This window comes from Maniola hyperantus, chromosome 27 (assembly GCF_902806685.2).
Source record: "Maniola hyperantus chromosome 27, iAphHyp1.2, whole genome shotgun sequence".
In the NCBI taxonomy this organism is placed as follows: Eukaryota; Metazoa; Arthropoda; class Insecta; order Lepidoptera; family Nymphalidae; genus Maniola; species Maniola hyperantus.
Window position 1 is genome coordinate 428,458 of NC_048562.1, and position 22,748 is coordinate 451,205.

The 22,748-nt window shown below is 39.9% G+C and overlaps 1 protein-coding gene across 8 annotated transcripts in view; it reads right to left on the reverse strand.

Annotated features, from left to right (window-relative positions):
- da (transcription factor daughterless) overlaps positions 1–22,583 on the reverse strand; it is a 124,049-nt gene extending 101,466 nt beyond the window's left edge. For 7 of the 8 annotated variants that reach the window (XM_069507953.1, XM_069507957.1, XM_069507956.1 and 4 more), the window contains exon 1: positions 22,502–22,575. In XM_069507953.1, the coding sequence (XP_069364054.1) occupies positions 22,502–22,559 (58 nt within the window). In that variant the 5' untranslated portion in view covers positions 22,560–22,575. Of the gene's footprint in view, positions 1–22,501 lie in introns of all 8 variants that reach the window. The other variant, XM_069507954.1, reaches the window with a different exon arrangement.
- Positions 22,584–22,748: the final 165 nt, after the last annotated feature.

The following is a 22,748-nucleotide window of genomic DNA, read 5'->3' on the forward strand; positions in this document are numbered from 1 at the left end:
CTTTGCCAGTAGGGTGGTAACTAGCCACGGCCAAAGCCTCCCACCATATTATGTATTTCTATTGCCACTTGAACAATAAATAATAAGAACTTCAAAATGGCCGCCATGAAAATTAAAAAGTGTTATTTCTTTTACAATAGTACGGAACCCTTTGTATGCAATTCCGACTAATGTTTAGCCAGTTTTTAATACATAATATGATGCCCACGACTTCGCGACGCGGATTTAGGTTTTTAAAAATCCCATAGGAACTCTTTAATTTTCCGGGATAAATAGTAGTCTATATCCTTTCCCGGGATCCAAGCTATCTCCATACCTATTTTCGTCAAAATCGGTTGAACGGATCGGCCGTGAAAGGCTAGCAGATAGACAGACAGACAGACATACTTTCTCATTTATAATATTAGTATGGATAGTATGGAAGCGTGGATATGGATTAGTATGGATTTGTGTCGGCACCAGTGGACAACACTCAAAGCGCAGCACCGTGTAATTTAGATTACTTGTATTGCGATACGGCACGAGGGGGATCCGAGCTTAATGTATATATATAAGGGCTCGTACACACTCCACACAATTATCAACAACAAAGGTTTGAAATGTAATTAATATAATTTTTATGTCGGCACCATTGGACAACACTCAAAGCGCAGCACCGTATAATTTAGATTACTTGTATTGCGATACGGCACTAGGGGGATCCGAACTTAATGTATACATATAAGGGCTCGTACACACTCCACACAATTATCAACAACAAAGGTTTGAAATGTAATTAATATAATTTTTATGTCGGCACCATTGGACAACACTCAAAGCGCAGCACCGTATAATTTAGATTACTTGTATTGCGATACGGCACTAGGGGGATCCGAACTTAATGTATACATATAAGGGCTCGTACACACTCCACACAATTATCAACAACAAAGGTTTGAAATGTAATTAATATAATTTTTATGTCGGCACCATTGGACAACACTCAAAGCGCAGCACCGTATAATTTAGATTACTTGTATTGCGATACGGCACTAGGGGGATCCGAACTTAATGTATACATATAAGGGCTCGTACACACTCCACACAATTATCAACAACAAAGGTTTGAAATGTAATTAATATAATTTTTATGTCGGCACCAGTGGACAACACTCAAAGCGCAGCACCGTGTAATTTAGATTACTTGTATTGCGATACGGCACTAGGGGGATCCGAACTTAATGTATACATATAAGGGCTCGTACACACTCCACACAATTATCAACAACAAAGGTTTGAAATGTAATTAATATAATTTTTATGTCGGCACCATTGGACAACACTCAAAGCGCAGCACCGTATAATTTAGATTACTTGTATTGCGATACGGCACGAGGGGGATCCGAACTTAATGTACTATATAAGGGCTCGTCCACACTCGTCACAGTTACAAAGGTTTGAAAGTGATTTGAACTGAAATAATTGACATGATTTTGTCTATTCTTTTTAAAGTTACGAATGCGAATTAGAAAAAGAGAATTTTGTAGCACAGACTCGCAGACTGGTAGCTAACACGAGGTTTGACAGCTCCAAATTAAATTTAAAACTGTCAAACTGTGGCTGTCCTTTTCATATTACATTAGTTAAAAGAGGATGCGAATACCCAAAAATTTTGTTCTAACTAAATAAAAGTCCTGAATCACTGACTGACTCCTTCCCAGCCCAAATCCTTCAGACAAGCATTTTAAGCTTCATACGGTTGTTTGAATTACAATTAGTGTCGGAACCAGTGGAAACCGCACAAAGCACGGCAGCGTATAATTAAGTTTAGCTTATATCTCGAGCAGTCAAAAGGGGAAGAGCGCTAATGCCTGCAGCCACGTTGACAAGTCGCGCATTATACGCGACATTGTCACGAGTGTACTTATGTGGTACCTATATAAGCTGTGATAGCCTAGTGGTTAAGAGGTCGGTCTCTAGTCGCGAAGACCAGGGTTCGATTCCAGACACGCCCCTCTAACTTTACAGAGTTATATATGCGTTTTGAGCAATAATATTTTATTGCTCAAAACTTTTTATTTACTGCTATTGTGAAGAAAGCGATATTTCGCTTTCTTCAAAGACGTTTGTGCACTCATCAGTGAAATCACGGATTCCGTAAAAATACGAATCGAATCAGTACATAATATTTGTATGACGGCACTTCGAAGAATCACGGATACGAACCGAATACACAATGAGTGCACTGTTTTATGTACTTCTATTGGTTAATATTTGCACCGCTCCGCTCCGCACCAGTGGACAGGCAGCCTAATGGCTCTTAGTGACGAGTTGATTTCCTCGGCTTTGTAATACAATTTTCCCCCTTTTCCTAATAGGCGTTTCAGTAAAATGACAAAATGGACGTGTTTCATAATTAGCCGGTATATTTTGCCGATTGTCTGACTTCGTAACGCCCATTCCGAGGGGGGATGTTTCATTGTTTCTAACGGGGGGACAATGTGGCGAAATTATATTCAATAACTCACTTTTGTCGTTTACTAGCGACCCACCCCGGCTTCGCATGGGTGCAACGTAGATACTAATGTGGTGTCATTGCCTCGGAAACTCTCAAATGAGAGGATTTTTTTCCGACCTAATTCACATTATTTCAATTTCTCTAGGGATCTCTAATTTTTTGAGAATTAAACTATAGCTGTAAACCTTCCTTTTGAATCACTCTATCTATTGGTGAAAACCGCATTAAAATCCGTTGCGTAGTTTAAAAGATCTACGCGTTCCATACATACATACATACAGACGCGGGAAGCGACTTTATTTTATACTATGTAGAGAAGATACACACGCACGCCGGCTTTATATTAATACTAGCTTATGCTCGCGACTTCGTCCGCGTGGACTACAAAATTTCAAAACCCTATTTCACCCCCTTAGGAGTTGAATTTTCAAAAATCCTTTCTTAGCAGATGCCTACGTCATAATAGCTATCTGCATGCCAAATTTCAGCCCGATCCGTCCAGTAGTTTGAGCTGTGCGTTGATAGATCAGTCAGTCAGTCAGTCAGTCAGTCATTCAGTCAGTCAGTCAGACAGTCACCTTTTCCTTTTATATATTTAGAAGAAGAAGACTAGCTGATGCCCGCGACTTCGTACGCGTGAATTTAGGTTATGTTTTTAATCCCGTGGAACTCTTTCGTTTCTGGGATAAAAAGGTAGCCCATGTCACTCCCCAGGTCTTTAACTATACCTCTGTTTCTTCGTTGCTCCGGATTGAAGGACAAACCAACAAAACCAATAAAACCCATATTATAAATACACACACACACACACAAGCATACACACACTGTTGTAATTTTATTATTGTATTTACCTACATTTATTCTAAATCTATTCTGTTAAAATAGATTTAATTATAATTTTAAGTAATCTCTTTTGGCCTTCTGTTATACCTAGATTTAAATTTAAATAATAATTATGTATTTACGCTGTTGATTACTTTCAAATAAACAAATTAAAAAAATAAAATAAAAAATCCCGTGGAACTCTTTCATTTCTGGGATAAAAAGGTAGCCCATGTCACTCTCCAGTGGCCCTACCGCGGTTGTTTGACAGCTACAATGTCACGATCGCAATCATCTCTGATTGGTTAATGCTCGCTCACTATTGGCCACAATGCATTGTTGCAACAAGAATGGCACAAATTCAGCCAATCAGAACAATTGAGATTGTAATAATGATTGATGCAGGTTTTAGACAATCGCCTTGCAGGTCTTTAACTATACCTCTGTTTCTCCGTTGCTCCGGATTGAAGGACAAACCAACAAACCAATAAAACCCATATTATAAATGCGAAAGTGTGTACGTTTGTTGGTTTATTAGTTGGTTTGGTTTTGAAAACCTAAATCCACGCGGCCGAAGTGATCAGTACCCGTAGTACAAGATTTTACGTCTCACCAAACGAAACCAAATTCGAGAGTCGAAATACTTCCGCGTTAGAGTAAAATGGACCTAAACAGCCTTGAATTGAAGTCAAATATTCAATGCCACTGATTTTAATTTCGCAATGTTTCCGCTTGGAGCGCTGGCTGTAGAAGTGTAGACAAACTTGAGCTTTAAAACAAGGCATTTAAGATCCAGTTTACTGTAACGCGGAAGTATACTCTCGAATTTGGTTTGGTTTGGTGAGACGTAAAATCTTGTACTACGGGTACTGCTAGTAAACCGATAAACCAACAAACAAAAACACTTTCGCATTTACAATATTGGTAGGTAGCTTAGAGTACGCGGCCAAAAGTGATGTACATCGATCTTTAGAAGGAGACAGCACATTTGTAGAGCACTGTCTCGCTCGTTGAGACCGACAAAGCTTCATATGTTTATGAGTGACAGAGAACGCTCTACAAAGATGCAATGTGGCTAATTCCGTTGTACACAATCTCTAAACTAAACTAAAATGGCACGTTTAAATCTATTGCTATCCCTTTCACACTGTTGCTTACGGAAAAGGATAGCACTAGATTTAGACCTGTTAATTTAGTTTAGTTTAGAGATTGTGTACAAGAGAATCGGCCCCAGTCATACTAAAGGCCGATGTTCATCACTTTCGGCCGCGTACTGTATTGATTAGTGTAAGGGTATAAAACCCCATAAATCTCGCTCGTTTCACGGTGGATGAGCGCGCAATGAATGGATGGTGTGGTGGTGGCGTGTGGGGAGAGGGGGGGGGGAGGGGGGCAGGGATGCTAGTTTTCATACAATCTGAGATTTATTGAGGGTGAAGTATTCAGAACATTATAACTAGGTACATCTATAAGTAATATTATTATAAATGCGAAAGTGTGTCTGTCTGTCTGCCAGCTTTTTTAAATCAATTTTTTAAATTACTTTTACTATTCATAATCACTTACAATTGTAGGAAGTTTATTTGAATAAAGCTTTTTATTCTATTATATTCTCAATCGTAAGTTATTCAGTGCTCAATTCTATTATCAACAATCATTTAAGGTACTTCAACTAAATCCCTATCTCTCAATTAAGCCAAGATAAATAAAATTAACCCTATAAAAGCAAGCGCGGGGTAATATTTACCCCGTTGTAGTGGTCACCCTAACCCGCCACTGACCCGAGCTGTTTGCCCGCCCAAACAAATATTGGGGGTACTTTTGAACCACGGCGTTTTAATTTGGAGACAGTAAGAGCCCTCGCCCACGGCGACTTTTTGTAGCGATGCTGTCGCGCGTTTACTAAACGCACGCCAGCATCACTACTAACGCGTGTTAGTCGCATTTGCAACGTGCTACTGCATCGCGACTGTATCGATGCAAACGCGCGACTTTGTCGGATGACATCGGGGGAAGAACGGAGGGAGGGTGGCGCGTGAATAGAGAACCGAGCATCAGTGCAACATTTTTTCTCGTTTGCATCGACACAGAAGCGTGACAATATCGCGTTTGCATCGCGACTGAATCTGAGACCGTGGGCGAGGGCACACAGCTAGCGACCGCTTCGCGACTGTATCGATGCGGACGCGCGACAGCATCGCTACTGTATCGCTACAAAAAGTCGCCGTGGGCGAGGGCTCTAAGCCAATGCCGTGCAAACAGACTCACTGCTATACTCGCACGAAGTAAACTAGCAAGAAACTCGGCGGTTGCTCTTTTTAAATTATATAAAAGGAAAAGGTGACTGACCGACGACTGATCTATCAACGCACACCTCAAACTACTGGACGGATCTGGCTGGGCATGCAGATAGCTATTATGACGTAGGCATACACTAAGAAACGATTTTTGAAAAAAATCCATCCCCTAAAGGGGTGAAATAGGGGTTTGAAATTTGTGTAGTCGCGAGCATAGCTAGTACCTACTATTGTCGTAAAACCATTAACAATTACTACGAGTAGGTATAAGTACCCGTTAAATGCGATTGTGCACACTACACACTACAAACTACACACTACAAACGCCACGCGCACGACACGTGCACCAGATTTTTTACACCCTCTCCAAATATGTCGATTAATCGTTACATGTAAGTATAATTAATGTAAAGCGTAGCCGCCATTGTTCAGCTCATGTGATTTTCACCCCCTTAAGGGTAGAATTTTCAAAAAGTCTTTCTTAGCGGATGCCTACGTCATAATAGCATCTGCATACCAAATTTCAGCCCGATCCGTCCAGTAGTTTGAGCTGTGCGTAGCTAGATCAGTCAGTCAGCTTGTCCTTTTATATATTTAGACTAGCTGATCCCCGCGGCTTCGCCCGCGTAGATTTAGGTTTTTAAAGATCCCGTATAGCCTATGTCACTCAGGAATAATGTAGCTTTCTACTGGTGAAAGAATTTTTAAAATCGGTTCAGTAGTTCTAAAGATTACCCCCTACAAACAAACTTAACGACAATTACCTCTTTATATAATACAACGGGCCGTGCAGCAGAAATCGTAATATTTTAATTTCGCCATAACTTCAAAACCAAACGTCCAATTTTAATCATTCAAAGACCAAATATTATCTCCATAAACTGTTCTTAGTGATGAAATCATTTATTTTGATAAGGATTAATAGCATGAGTAAAATAAACGCGTTTAAATGTAGTCCAAAAAAAATTCAAGATTTTTAAATAAAAAAATGGTTGCTGTGCCTCACTCGACATAGATGGGTATAGTGTGTCGCGGACTTTTTTGTAGATATTTATAAGATCTACAATTAATTAGAACATTTTATGGTTCTATCTTTTATAGTTTAGGCAGCGTACGCAAAATAAGTAACTTTTCTGGTTGATTTTTTACACCTTGTGTCCGAAAAACCCAAATATCTTACGGAACCCTATTTTTTTCCAAAATAAAATATAGCCTATGTTACTCGTGGATAATGTAGCTTTCGAATGGTGAAAGAATTTTTAAAATCGGTCCAGTAGTTTTTGAGCCTATTCAGTACAAACAAACAAACAAACAAACAAAGTTTTCCTCTTTATAATATTAGTGTAGATTTATTTTTATTTTTCACTAGCTGCCCCGGCGAGCTTCGTTCCGCCTAACAGTCGATTCAAATTTTTTCTCTCCGTAAGAACCTTCCTCGTACTTCAAGAAATATTATAAAAAAAGAATTAGCGAAATCGGTTCAGCTGTTCTCGAGATTTGCGATCAGCAACACATTTAGTGATTCATTTTTATATTATAGATTAGACTAGCTGATGGCGGCGACTTCCTCCGCGTGGAATTAGGCTTTTCAAAAATCCCGTGGGAACTCTTTGATTTTCCGGGATAAAAAGTAGCCTATGTCACTCTCCAGGTTTTTATCTACCCATGCAAAAAATCCGGGGCGGGTCAGCTAGTACTAAGTAACAATCTTTAAGCTTTTAATGTTACAAGACGAGCATAACGATTAACCTGAAGAGTTGTTTTTTGTTCATTGGGTATTTTCCTACTTTTGAATTTGATAAACATTATTACTTTATTATAAACTACGAATACGGAACTTTATTTTATTTTAATTTATATAATGGTATATTTTATTTTATGAATAATATGTATACTGGGTTCTTTGCCTTAAATAAAAAAACTTTATTATTATTATTATTATTAAATAATGACGTACGCTGAAAAAAATAATTTATAAATATTTACAAGGTTACAGGCATTTTAATTTTGGAGTGGGGGAGGGTCTTCTATCCCTTTCTCGCAAAACGAAAATTTGTATGAAACAGCACGAAGCCACTATGGCATTTGTCAAATTGACGTCACGACTCTATATTGCTATCTCTGTCTAATCAGAAATATTTAAATGCTTAAATAACTTTTTTATTATTTGGTCGATTTAATTACTTTTTTCAGTTTACGTCATTATTTTTATCCTAGTTTATAATAAAGTAATAAAAAAATTGGAGTCAAATACCCAATTTGTGACTTGTAAGTTACACCAGTTTGCCGCCAAATACGGACAAATCACCCACTGTGTAAATTGTGGCCTTTTAAAATAAGTAATCTTTTTCCTTATACAGTAACTAGCTTATTCCCGCGACTTCATCCGCGTGGACTACACAAATTTCAAACCCCTATTGCTAAAAGAGCAACCGCCGAGTTTCTTGCTGGTTCTTCTCGGTAGGAACGGCATTCTGAACCAGTGGTAAATTAAACTACCTGACGATTCAAAAGCACTTGTAAAAGTTTACCTACTTCAATTAAAATATATTCTACTAGCTTATGCCCACACAAATTTAAAACTCATATTTCAGGGGTTGAATTTTCAAAAAATCCTCATCCTATGCCTACATCATAATAGCTATCTGCATGCAAAATTTGAGCCTGATCCGTCCAGTAGTTTGAGCTGTGCGCAGATCAGTCAGTCAGTCAGTCAGTCACCTTTTCCTTTTATATATTTCGATATAGATGTAGATGTACCGCGGACAAAGTCGCGAACGGATGGAGTTAAAGGCTTTGAATCGCCGACCTTTCGGATTCCAGTCCGCTCCTTAATCGTTGAGCTATTGAGGCTCTTTGACAGACATCTTGGAGTTTAGGTCCATCCTGGCTTTTAAAGTCTTTGGCCTTTAAAGGACTGAAGCTAATTATCACTTGCCGTTAGGTGAGATCACAGTCAAGCGCAAACCTATTAACAAATAAGTGAATAATAATTAACAAAATAAAGGTATCTTGAATTAGGCCCTAGTTGGTCACAAAAAGGCCGATTATAGCTATTACACGGCCGATTATACTTCAACCGAGCTTTTCACACGCCTGTCATATTATGGTATGGCATGTAAGACGGCTATAGAGTATGATCTATATATATATATATGTGTAAAAGAGATATACCACTCACTGATTAAACACGAAATCTCAGAAACTATAAAGCCTATAAACTTGGAATTTGGAAGGTAGGTTCCTTTTAGGACGTAGGTGTCAGCTAAAAAACGGTTTTGAGAACATCCCCCCTAACGGGGTGAAGTGGAGGGTGGAAGGTTATATGAAAATGCTACGTTTTTGAAGTTAGAGATATGAATATTGGCATTTAGGTATTCTGGGTTCCGAGCAAAATGAGACTGAGTGATTAGGTAAGTGAGGCCTTTTGCAGCGGGAAAATTTCTGATCTCATGAGAAACCAGAAATTTTACGCGGACGAAGTCGCGGGCAACTGCTAGTCATTATATTATGCATGTCTGTACCCGTAGTACAAGATTTTACGTCTCACCAAACGAAACCAAATTCGAGAGTCGAAATACTTCCGCGTTACAGTAAACTGGATCTTAAATGCCTTGTTTTAAAGCTCAAGTTTGTCTACACTTCTACAGCCAGCGCTCCAAGCGGAAACATTGCGAAATTAAAATCAGTGGCATTGAATATTTGACTTCAATTCAAGGCTGTTTAGGTCCATTTTACTCTAACGCGGAAGTATTTCGACTCTCGAATTTGGTTTCGTTTGGTGAGACGTAAAATCTTGTACTACGGGTACTGTAGTACGCGACAGGTCGAGATGGTAATCAGGGAGGGAACGCCCCGCACACCCGCACAGCCCACGCGCTAGCCTGGTGCGGGCGAACGTTACGAGTGTACCTGTAAGTGCGAGCGAAACAGACAGATAACTCGACGACTCAGTTTAAAATGCGTCGACTATAGTCAACCCGTCATCGCAGGGGACGCATATTGTTGGGATCACGTTACGAAACTACGATGCGTCATCGCGTGTTATCATTTTTATCTCAGCCAAATTACACTAACCCCCCATTTGACCTGTCATTGAACTGTTTAAATATACAAATTAATTACAACTGTTGATTAAGTTATCTTGTAATTTTTTTCTTCATTGACTCTTTTAATATGTACCTGCCAATAGTTCGCGACAGGTCAATATGGCAATCAGGGTATGAGGCGGTACGCCCCGCACACCCGCCGCGCTATCACGCACCGGATAAGCGCGGGGGTTGTGCGGGGCGTCCCCACCCCGTATGCCATGTCGACCAGTAGGTACCTTTTTGGAGCAATTCTTTATTTAGAGACTATTAATCAATCAAATCAATCAGCCTTCCCAAGAGCGCGCCACCACACACGATCCTCTGCCTTCCTCATCCACCCACTTCCCGCTACCTTCTTAAGGTCGTCAGTCCAGCGGGTTGGAGGTCGTCCCACACTGCGCTTGCCGATACGCGGTCTCCACTCCAGAACACGTCTGCCCCAGCGGCCATCGGTTCTGCGGCAGACGTGACCTGCCCACTGCCACTTCAGCTGGCTAATTCGTAGAGCTATGTCAGTCACTTTGGTTCTCCGACGGATTTCCTCGTTACGGATTTTGTCCCTCAGAGAGACGCCCAACATAGCCAGCTCCATTTCACGCTGAACGACTTTGAACTTGTGGACAAGGCTAGTAGAGACTATCGTTTGGCTGCAATCACACCTGGTGGCAAGTGATGATGCAGCCTGAGAAAGCATCGGTTGCCTAGAAGATGCCTATTCACTCATGACTAGTTTTTTTTTTTTTTTTAAAGAATATTAGCCATGTTCAGGCTTGTGCTAGGAGTTATAGTGCAACGGGCGGGGTTTGAACCGTCGCGCGTCGCTCGACCTTTCGGTTTTCAGTCCACTCCTTACCGGTTGAGCTATTGAGGCTCTTATAAGATATTAAAAGTGTAGGAGAAAACTGATGCCCACGAGCACCCCATATATCCTAGAATTAGAAACGAGGAGGCAAATCGCTTCACGTGTTGATTTACATATTCTTAATTATAAACTAATTAATTATATTGCATATAAACAATAATATTATTAGTTCTGGCCGATAGGCGTCGATGTACAGGCAGTAGGCAGTAAAGATAGGCGTAGTAACCTCACGGGTTATCAGCGAGTAATGTATTACCGATATACTATCGTATCGTAACCTAGTCCGTTACGGGTCGGTAACTCGACAGACACGTTTATGTGATTCGCGTAAACAATATAGAGTTGAGGTTGTGACCTTTGCAGAATCACTGCCCATCTCTACATAGTATAAAATAAAGTCGCTTCCCGCTGTCTGTATGTATGAACGCGTAGATATTTTAAACTACGCAACGGATTTTAATGCAGTTTTCACCAATAGATAGAGTAATTCAAGAGGAAGGTTTATAGGTATAATTTAAAGTAAAGTAAAAAGTAAAATATGCTTTATTGTACACCAAAACAAAAACAATAGACATATAACAAAGATAGCATGTACAATAGGCGGCCTTATCGCTAAAATAGCGATCTCTTCCAGGCAAGCTTAGGGTAGAGGATATTATAAAAATTAAAGAAAGCGGAAGGGGTGTACTAATTAAATAAAGTAAATATACATAATATACGTATGTATATATATAAATAAAAATACAACAGTAAATAAAAGAGGAATAGACGACAGATAAGTGGAATAAAAAGTAAAAATAAACAAATAAACACTTCAAATGGAGGATAAATAAAATAGCTTCAATTTAATATTGGTTTGTGTAAATTTGTTGAAATATGACGATATTAGTATGGATGTGACACTACATAAGTATCTACACTGCCACCCATGCGAAGCCGGGGCGGGTCGCTAGTAATTATTATAAATGCGAAAGTGTGTCTGTTTGTTTGTCTTTCAATCACGTCGCAAGGGAACAACGGATCGCCGTGATTTTATGCATGGGTATTTTATTTATTTTATTTATTTATTTTATATCTAATTAGAACGGCAGTGCCAATTACACTAACTAGATGATTAATAATAAATTTAAATACAAATAAAGGTACAAGAAAAAAGACATAAAATACAAAACGATAAAAGATCAAAGAATTTTGAATATGTACGCTGAGAACATTGAATGACATATTCATGCAATGCTCTCAGCGTACTTCATCACCACGGCATTTTATTCTAAAAAAAAATAAAGCCGTTTTTTTTTGGTCAACCTCGTACTAAATTTCCGATCCAATTTTATTTTATTTTTAGGTTAAGGGTCACTTATTGACCATAAAATCACAAAATGCTGACAAATCCAGGTGGAGCTTCGATCGCAATCTTGAAGGAAAGTTTTTGGCCGATATCTCGAAAACTATCCACTTTAGGGCAAAAGTTATGTGAACTTTTATTGTAGAAAATAAAATTTCGCATCTTTTGTTTCTTGTAAACTTTTTTGTAAAATTTACCGTTTACTATTTATGTCCGATTTAATTAACCGGTTTTTCCAACATTTTAAAAGTTATCAGCCGAAATAGAAAATTTAGTGCGACGTTAAATGCTCTATTTAATGGACTAGTAAATAAATTCAAAAAACATTCGAAATTTAAACGCAGCGCTCCAATTGGTTCACACAGCGGGGCGACGCAAGCGCACCTGAGCAAATAAAGTGTCGTCAATCGGCGAGAATTCTCTAAATGACGTCCAATACACGACGATTAGCATAATTAGAGGTCATATCTTGTACAGAATAGTTCTAGCAACTTGGGACCCCGTACGAGAACCAGAATTACAGATTATTTTTCGCTGGGAAATGCTTTTACACATCCTCCCCCGAAGGAACGCAGTTGACCACGTTTCTTCCGGGGAGAAACCGGGTATGTAACACACCAGAATACCTAAACCCAGCGGACCCGTCAACGCCATGATGAGGCGGCACAGGAACGCAGTTTGCATATTAATATGCCAGAATAACCGACATAGCTCAACGAGTTGCGAAGCCGAAGTGGCAATGAGCAGGAAACAGAAAAAACACCGGCCAAGTGCGAGTCAGACTCGCGCACCAAGGGTTCCGTATTACAGTCGTATTTTTTCCACATTTTGCACGATAAATCAAAACTATCTAAACATATAAAAGTAAAAGGTGACTGACTGATCGACTGACTGATTGACTGCTCTATCAACGCACAGCTAAAACTACTGGACGGATCGGGCTGAAATTTAACATACAGATTAGCTATATGACGATATAGCTATTATGACGTAGACATCCGCTAAGAAGGATTTTTGAAAATTCAACCCCTAAGGGCGTAAAATAGGAGTTTGAAATTTGTGTAGTCCACGCGGACGAAGTCGCGACTTCAAGCTAGCCAAAGCATATTCTGCTAGTGTGCGCATACCTTCAGTGCGAATTTAATAATTCCTCATGTTATATAAAGTATAGTGAATAAAAAAGGTAGTGGAATTATTGATTTATGAGGATATTAATCTATCGGTGAGTGAATTACCATCGAATGGGCGGCCTCGGCCCGGATCGCGTTATACGACCGTTATGGCCGACATCGACATGACATATTCATTATTAAAATCATAACTATTTTTTAACTCAATCCTAAGTACAGTAGGTTGCAGATACTTGAAAAATAAAAATGTCGACGAAACCTAGTCATTTCATAGGCTACCTAGCGTCAAATGTAGGTTTACATTTGACGCCTGCCAGTGTAGGTGTAGCTTTGACGTCTTGTTACAAGTTTCCTAACTGTGCCTCTAGTGTACGACACCTCTATGACACCTTTAGAATGACTTTTCGGCTTTGTAGAGCGTTGTCTCTGTCACTAATACCACAGACAATGCTCTACAAATCTGCTATCTCCTTCTAAAGGTCGATGTATATTATTTTCTGCGCGTTCTGTACCTACGTGTAAAAACTGCAAATAATTATAGTACGCGACAGGAAGAGATGGTAATAGGGGTGGGGACGCCCCGCACCCGCACCGGGTTAGTGCGGGGGGCTGTGCGGGTGTGCGGGGCGTCCCCCCGCCTCATACCCCGATTGCTATCTCGACCTGTCGCGTACGCACACGTACGTAGTACGTACTAAGTACGTCTAAAAATATATAAAAAGGAAAAGCTGACTGACTGACTGATCTATCAAAACCCCCCTTGACTGGACGGATCGGACTGCAATTTGGCATGCAGATTAAGACGTAGGCATCCGCTAAGGAAGGATTTTTGAAAATTCGACCCCTAAGGGGGTGAAATAGGGGTTTGAAATTTGTGTAGTCCACGCGGACGAGGCCGCGAGCATAAGCTAGTAAATAAATAAATACCCTGATTGCCATCTCGACCTGTCTCGTACTATACAAATAGGTACATCAACCTATATGACTCCGAATATGGGGCGTCACGAGTTACAAGAAATGAATTAATCTTGCATGTTTGTGTGTCACACAGCTATTATGATGAATAACCGTGTCCGCACTATAAACAGCATCGTTGTATCGCTTCATAATAACTGACTAACTGACTTACCAAATATATTGTCGTACAATAACAATAATTTTGCAATTGAAATGAAATGTTTATCCCATTTAGGACAACTCGTGCCACTTACGCGTGACTCACCATATCGGTTCGGAAAGAAAATTCTACCGAGAAGAGCCGGCAAGAAACTCAGCAGATCCTTTTTTTTAAAGAAAAATATAACAATGTGTACATAATACAATACATAACTAAAAACCGGTCAGGCCTCACGGTATACAGCTGCTATTTCTCACCTAATTGCAGCATAGACCAGTATAAACAAGACATAGATGAACTCAGTGATAGTATAAGAAACCAACAAGGAAACATTTTAGTGGCTGGGGATTTCAACGCTGCCTCAAAGCTGTGGGGAAGCAAAACTACAAACCACAGAGGCAAGTATCTAATGGAAACCCTCGCTGAGCTGGATCTGGTCACCATAAATACAGGGAACTTACCAACCTTTGAAAGGGGACACAAGTCTTCTAGACCCGACGTGACGCTTGTTAGCTCTGACTGGGCAGGAAAGATGGCTAACTGGAAAGTGATGGAGGAAGAAACTCTGAGTGGACATAAATATATTTCATTTGAAGTACTGCAAGAAGAAATTAAGATCCTCCCACCAGCAACAGGGTGGAATATGAATAAAATCAACAAAGAAATATTTCAAAAAACACTCAGTTGCGAACAAATCAAAACTCCTAAAGACTTGGTAGCTGCCACGACTAAGGCATGCAATCAATCGATGCCCAGAAGAAAACGTGGCCGGAAGAAGCAAGTATACTGGTGGAATGAGGAGATAGCTGAAGCAAGGAGGGAATGTATTGAGCGCCGAAGAACATACACACGAGCAATGACAAAGAAATACAAAATGAAGCAAGAAATTGACGTCGAAGAACCTAGAAAAGAATATAAACTAGCAAAACTTAATCTGCAGCTATTAATTACAAAATCTAGAGGTAATAAGTGGACGGAACTGGGTGAGGCTGTAGATAACGATGTGTGGGGCTTAGGCTATAAAATAGTTACGAAAAAACTAAAAAAAGGGCCCCAAATACAGATTGGTATCGAACAGATGTGCCAAATAGCCAATGTACTATTTCCATCACATGACCACTTCGAACGCTTCAAGTATCCTACCCAGGAAATACCATTGGTAACTAGCGACGAACTAAAGCGGGCATGTGATCGAATCAAGCTGAGAAAGGCGCCAGGACCAGACCTTATACCACCTGAAATAGTCAAATTGGCCGTTTCCACAATCCCCGATAAAATTACAAAAGTCGTGAATGAGATCCTCCAAACGGGGGAATTTCCACAGATCTGGAAAGTAGCAATACTACTACTGCTACGCAAAGCAAAGAAACCTGCGGACGACCCAACGGGATATAGGCCGCTATGTTTACTCGACTGCTATGGGAAGCTGTTAGAGAGAATCATACTGAACAGAATGGAAACTCTCTTACCAGACCATGGCGACTTAGCAGCGGCGCAGTATGGCTTTAGAAGCGGTAGGTCTACACTCGGTGCAATAGATAAAGTGATAACCATCGCTGAGGCGGCCAGGCAAGGTACTCGCCGCAAAAAGAAACTCTGCGCATTGGTAGCACTGGATGTTCGGAATGCCTTTAATTCGGCCCCATGGGAGTTAATACTGGAAGAAATCAACAAGAGAGGCTTTCCGAATTACATATACAACATTATAAATAGCTACTTACAGGATAGACAAATAATAGTGCGCGACAGTGAAGGTAAGAGTACGGACATACGAGTGACTAGCGGGGTACCACAAGGCTCTATCCTCGGACCAACGCTATGGAACATCCTCTACGATGACATACTGCGAACCGACTTCGGGGAGGATGTTCACTTGGTGGGTTTTGCCGATGACCTAGCGCTGGTGGTGGCTGCCCGCAAGGAGGACGATCTCATGACAAAGGCAAACAAGGCACTGGCAAATATAAGCGGATGGATGGCGCGAAAGCGGCTGCGTTTAGCTCCAGAAAAAACTGAAGCTATTATGCTGAGTGGACGCAGACAATTTAAGCCCATTACATTCTTGCTGGAAGGGGTCAGGATAAAACCTAAAGATAAATTAAAATACCTTGGCGTATGGTTTGATAAAAGCCTAACTTTCTGCAAGCATGCTGAGGAAGTATCGGAGAAGGCAGATCGGCTTACAATGGCACTGAGCCACTTAATGCCTAAACAAGGAGGCCCCAGGGCTAGCAAAAGGAGAGTATTAGCTTCAGTTTCCCACTCTGTAATGCTATATGCAGTCCCGGTATGGGGTAGAGTACTGAATTGCGCTAAATACAAACATATGCTGTGCAAGGTACAAAGGCAGATGGCTATACGAATCTGCGGTGCGTACAGAACTATATCGCTGGACGCGGTGTTGGTAATAGCTGGCCTGATACCTATCGAAAGATTGGCGAGGGAACGTACAAGAATGTACAACAGTGAAGACCAAAGGACACCAGAAGAAGAGCGAAACCGTACAATGGAAGAGTGGCAGACGGAGTGGGAAAAGGGAGGAAAAGGACAGTGGACGAGAAAACTTATCCCCAACGTAAAGCTCTGGATAGGAAGGAAACACGGAGAAGTGGATAAGTTTATAACTCAAGCACTTTGTGGCCATGGTGTGTTTAATACCTACCTCCATGCTATTGGGAAAGCGCCCAGTGACTCATGCTCGTATTGCGGTGCAGAAGACACGCCAGAGCACGCAATATTTCAGTGTGTGGAGTTCGAGCACAAAAGAAAAGAAGCCCAGGGAGAAGGCGAATCAATAACGCCTACAAATCTTGTCCCTCGTATGCTCTCAAGCGAATCACAGTGGAATGCATGCACTGAAATGTTGCGTGCTATTATTAAAAGAAGAATCTCGGATGAATGGGATAGGCAGAAAAAAGATAAAGCCTAAACTGTAAAGACAGCCATCTTTCAGATGCAATGCAAAGGTTTTACCTGAAAGATAGAGCGGAGGTGGGGAGGAGGTTTTTAGTCCGTAGGCCATTGTGTTGGAGTCGGGCATGCCGGAGGCATCCATGAGGATTTTCCTCCTCCCCGAACGGAAAAAAAAAAAAAAAAAAAAAAAACTAAAAACCGGTCAAGTGTAAGACTCGCGCACCGAGGGTTCCGTACTACAGTCGTATTTTTTCGACATTTTGAACGATAAATCAAAAACTACGATGCATAAAAATAAATAAAATCTGTTTAAGAATGTACTTTCATTTGATACCCCACTTGGTATATATATATTAATCTTACTTTGAAAGTTGAAAATATTATTTGTTCATGAACACAATATTCAATTTTTTTTGTGATAGAATCACAAATTCACGCTTTTCTAATTTATTCTTTACTTGTGCTATAAGACCTACCTAGCTGCCAAATTTCGTGATTTTAGGTCAACGGCAAGTTTGACCTACACAAATTGATCCCATAAACTAAGTTTGTTGTACACATATCCACACTGGGCTCTTCTCAGACCTCGGCGCGTTTGGAACCCTCGTAGCTTTACTTTTAAGTTCGCGTAATAATTATAATTATTAATTAATTAATAATAAGCTGTGATATTAGGCTATGGTGACGTAAAATCATATAAAAATAGGGCCACCTCACATTTGACGCCTGCTAGTGACTAGAATTTCCATAACTGTCGTGAACTGTGCCCATAGCCTAATATTTGACATATCATCGATTCAGGGTCAAACCGAGAGCTCCCTCCCTCTAGTTCACTCTGCTATAGGAAGCTCCTTCGGTTAGCCGCTCGATCATCAATTCGCTATTTAACGGCGTGGATATTTTACTGCGCGTTGCCGTCAATTTTGATTTACTCTCAACTTTGTTTACGTGATACCAAGAAATAATGGAGTTCGGCACGGTTTTTAGTGCGGTGATTAATTTAAAAGCGGTCATATCTTAGTGGTTAAGAGTGAAGACGTCGCGTCGGCCTACGTCTAGTCGAGAAGATGCGATCCCCGGCATGCACCTGTGACTTTGCGGAGTTAGAGCGGGGGCACACGATGCGTTGCGGCGGCGCGGCCGGCGGTGCGGCGCCGAAGCGGTGTCGCTGCGTCGTCTTAATATCTGTGGCATGTCACACGATGCGCTCCGGCGCCGCACCGGACTTGCAACCACCGAGACGAGCGGAGCGGCACCGCTTAGTTGTTTATGCGTCACAAGGAAGGAAGGACTGTCCAACGCTGCTACGGCGCCGCACCGCTCGTGTGCCCGCTGATACGGTGAAATCTTTGCGGTGCGGCGCCGCAACGCATCGTGTGCCCCCAGTTTAACAGTACGCGGCCAAAAGGTAGAGCGTTATCTCTGTCGCACGAAATACTAATAGTCCGGTATCTAGTAGGAGCTGTGAAAAACAATTATGATTTGTTTCTTTTGATGATTATTTTTATTCTTTGTATAAAATACAATTTTTAGGGTTCCAACTTCCATACCTCAAAAGGAGAAAAGTAACCCTTAAAATTCAAATAATTTATTCAAAATCCATACTAATATTATAAATGCGAAAGTTTGTGTCTGTCTGTCTGCTAGCTTTTCACGGCTCAACCGTTCTACCGATTTTGACAAAATTTGGTACAGAGGTAGCTTGCAACCCGGGGAAGGACATAGACTACTTTTATCCCGGAAAATTTAGTTGCGGGCATCAGCTAGTAAGTAATAAATTACTCTTTTTGATAGTCGGTTGTTGTAAGATTAATTAATTAATAATAAGCTGTGATAGTCTAGTGGTTAGGATGTCCGCCTCCTAATCGGAGGTCGGGGGTTCCATCCCGAGCACGCATCTCTAACTTTTCGGAGTTATGTGAGTTTTAAGTAATTAAATATCACTCGCTTTAACGGTGAAGGAAAATATCGCGAGGAAACCTGCATGCCTGAGAGTTCTCCATAATGTTCTCAAGGATGTGTGAAGTCTACTAATCTGCACATGGCCAGCGTGGTAGACTATGGCCAAAACCTTTCTCACTCTGAAAGGAGACCCGCGCTCTGTAGTGAGCCGGTGATGGGTCAACCCCATCGATCATCAATTCACGACAGGAGTATCCCATTGCCATCTCAACCTGTCACAGACTATACTTTTTATAAATTAAGCATAGATTCATACCAATTAGCTGCCATTATTTAGGATAAAACAATAAAGTCGTTATACGTTCATCTCGAATAGTTCTTGTGGCTTTCGGAATACAGGCTATAGTCGCTTGACCTAGCGACAGTAAGTAATAAGTATACAAACAAACATAACTGCCTGACTAAACCCTGTGTAATATGGATTGTCGGTTTTTAATAGACACTTGTACAAATAGTATTATATTCCTTACTTTAGTATGTTTGTTTGATAATAAATAATATAGGCGAATTTTAGAATCAGTACCCTTATTATAAATGAGAAAGTGTGTTTGTCCTTCAATCACGTCGCAACGGTGCAACAGATCAACAGGTTTTTTGCATGGGTATAGTTTAAGACCTGGAGAGTGACATAGGTAGAGTATTCCAAACCATGCGTTGAGGAATGATGACGCAAAACGTTTTGTGCGTGTAGATGGGATGGGAGTCTTCGCCTATGGTTCTTATGCTTATGTATTTCTTGCTGGTTCTTCTCGGCAGGAAAGGCATTCCGAACCAGTGGTAGATGCATCCGACTATTCGTAAGCACTTGTAAAAGTTTATACGAATAAAAAAGATTTTCATTTTTCATTTTTTTCATTTTTCATTTTTATGAGTCTCATAGTTCGACGGTGAGTATTCTAGAATCTAGATCAACGGGAAGTTGACAGCCACGATAGACATACTATGCAGTGCTCCTATTAGAGTACCTTTTTCCTTTTTCGGTAAGGAACCCTAAAAATATAAGTACTCCACCAGATTTTATGATAAAGTTATGGTCCACGGACGTCAATAGATAAGTAGCTGTATATGATGGTTAATAGAATCTATTGAACCAATCACAGAGCCTTGATCTAAATAGGTCGACTCATAACTGTCTGCTGATAGTTTCTGATACTATGACATCATATTAAAATTAAAATTATATGCTTCATTCGTATATCCATACTATCCATACTAATATTATAAATGCGAAAGTGTGTCTGTCTGTCTGTCTGCTAGCCTTTCACGGCCCATCCGTTCAACCGATTTTGACGAAATTTGGTACAGATATAGCTTACATCCCGGGGAAGGACATAGGCTATTTTTTATCCCATAAAATCAAAGAGTTCCCACGAATATCATCGCAGCGAATCTCGCCGTTTGACAAAATTCTATTTAATGGGCCAATCTCCACAGGGCGATACCAGTAACCAGAGTGAACTAGAGTGAGGGAACTCTCGGTTTGATCCTGAATAGACAATGTGTGAAATATTAGGCTATGGTGACATAAAATCAAAGAAAAATAGGGCTAAATAAGGGCTACCTACGTCAAATGTGTTAACATTTGACACCTGCCAGTGACGCAATAAAAGGCTTTTTTATTTATTTACTAGCTTATTCTCGCGACTTCGTCCGCTTTGACTACACAAATTTCATCCCCTTATTTCACCCCCTTAGGTAATGAATTTACAAAAATCCTTTCTTAGCGGATGCCTACATCATAAAATGTAGCTATCTGCATGCCGAATTTCAGCCGGATCGGTCCAGTAGTTTGAGCTGTGTGTTGATAGACCAGTCAGTCAGTCACCTTTTCCTTTTATATATTTACATTTTTACAGAAGAAAGATACTTAATCAACAAAAAAACTGACATGGTAACAATTAATTTGACTTGGAAAGTCAATAAACTACTACTTTAATATTTAATTAATTTATATAGTTAATATGTAAATGTTGTAAATGTAAGTAGTTACATGATAATGCCTAGAAATTACATTCGCAGATTAACAAAATTAAAATGTAACCAATAAAAGTAATAATAAAATCATTCAGCGGCCCACAAGGTAATGTAATAGTTATATATTTGCATATAATATATTGTATACTAGCTGAGGCCCACGACTTCGGCCACGTGGATTTAGGTTTTTTAAAAATCCTGTGGGAACTCTGTATTTTAAAATAGCATATGTCCTTCCCCAGGATAAAAACTATATCTGTACCAAATTTCATCAAAATCGGTTAAACTGTTGGGCCGTGATAAGCTAGCAGACAGACACACTTTCGCATTTATAATATTAATATGGAAAATTATTTTTGTCAATATACTGCAAAATAATCATCATCATCATCATCGTGTGCCTTCTTCGAAACAAGGTTTGGAGGTCATCATGCGAAATAATATCATATTGTAATGACATAAAATTAAGTAATTTATTTTATTTCATGTAGGACAGCAAGCTGTGGTAGCCTAGTGGTTAGGACGTCCTCCTTCCAATCGGAGGTCGGGGGTACGATCCCGGGCATGCATCATCTAGTAATAAATAAATTGAAAAATCAATTACTTACTGTTGTTTTATGCTAGACATCACTAATAGAATACCATGTAAGTACCTACTTTGCTTTTTATTGTGACTTTGTCTACATAATAGGCATGTTTTATAGCCTACAGCACTCAGGGATAATGTAGGTAATCTTCAAGTGAAAAAAAAATCAGAATCAGATCATTAGTTTCGGAGATCACCCCTTACATCCAACTTTACCTGTTCGTACTCAATGTTAGTGTAGATAACTATACCTACTCATGTATAGTTCGTACGTCCTAATACGTCGTCTGCCTTCATTGTGTAAATAAACAGTTCCATGTAAACATACGCGCAAAGAGAACATAAAAACGGCAATTTGCGATCTATATCGGCGCTTCGGACGGTCACATTTGAGAAAATCTCAATAGAACGCCGTCAAAATCGACATACAAACCTGACTCATGAGGCAGTTTCATTCAGGATAGTAGAATAAGTAATTTTACCAATAAATGGATTTAAATGAGGATTATACCGTAATTCTAACAGCTGTAAGCTTCAGTAGGTAAACAATAAGACAAAGCATGTAAAGCAATCTGCAATAATAAGAATGATAGCGATCACAATGGATACTTTGACAATAGCAAGCCTAACCAAAACATAGGCTTTGTACAATTTTTACACGCTTTCGAGACAATAAAATAGGCTAAAACACTTGCGTTATCTCTTTAGGAACGTAGGCAAACTGGTTTCGGAGATGCAAAACGGCATTTTCGGTCGCATTTTAAAGAAATGCTGGTCCGCTACAACACTGCTGTGGCATAACACGCAAACACTTTGGCTGATTTTCACAATGAAACACTGCACTAGAACGCGTTAATTCGTTTGAGGAACGCGTGACTGGCCACGGTATGCATTTTCTCACTCACCTTGTTGTTTATTTGCTATTTTATTAAAACAGTTTTGAAAAACTTCATATAAATGCATAGGCTCGTCATCGCTCGTCGCCATTTTGGAATTTACTGTCCAAATAAACCATAGACACAAGAGAGTTTAATTAAATTCTTCCCGTTCCTAATTTCCAATTTGACGAAAAAAATTCATTGTTTATCAGTTTATTTTAATATTTTAAACGTGATTTTAAAATACAATATACTTCTTTATTTTATAAAAGAC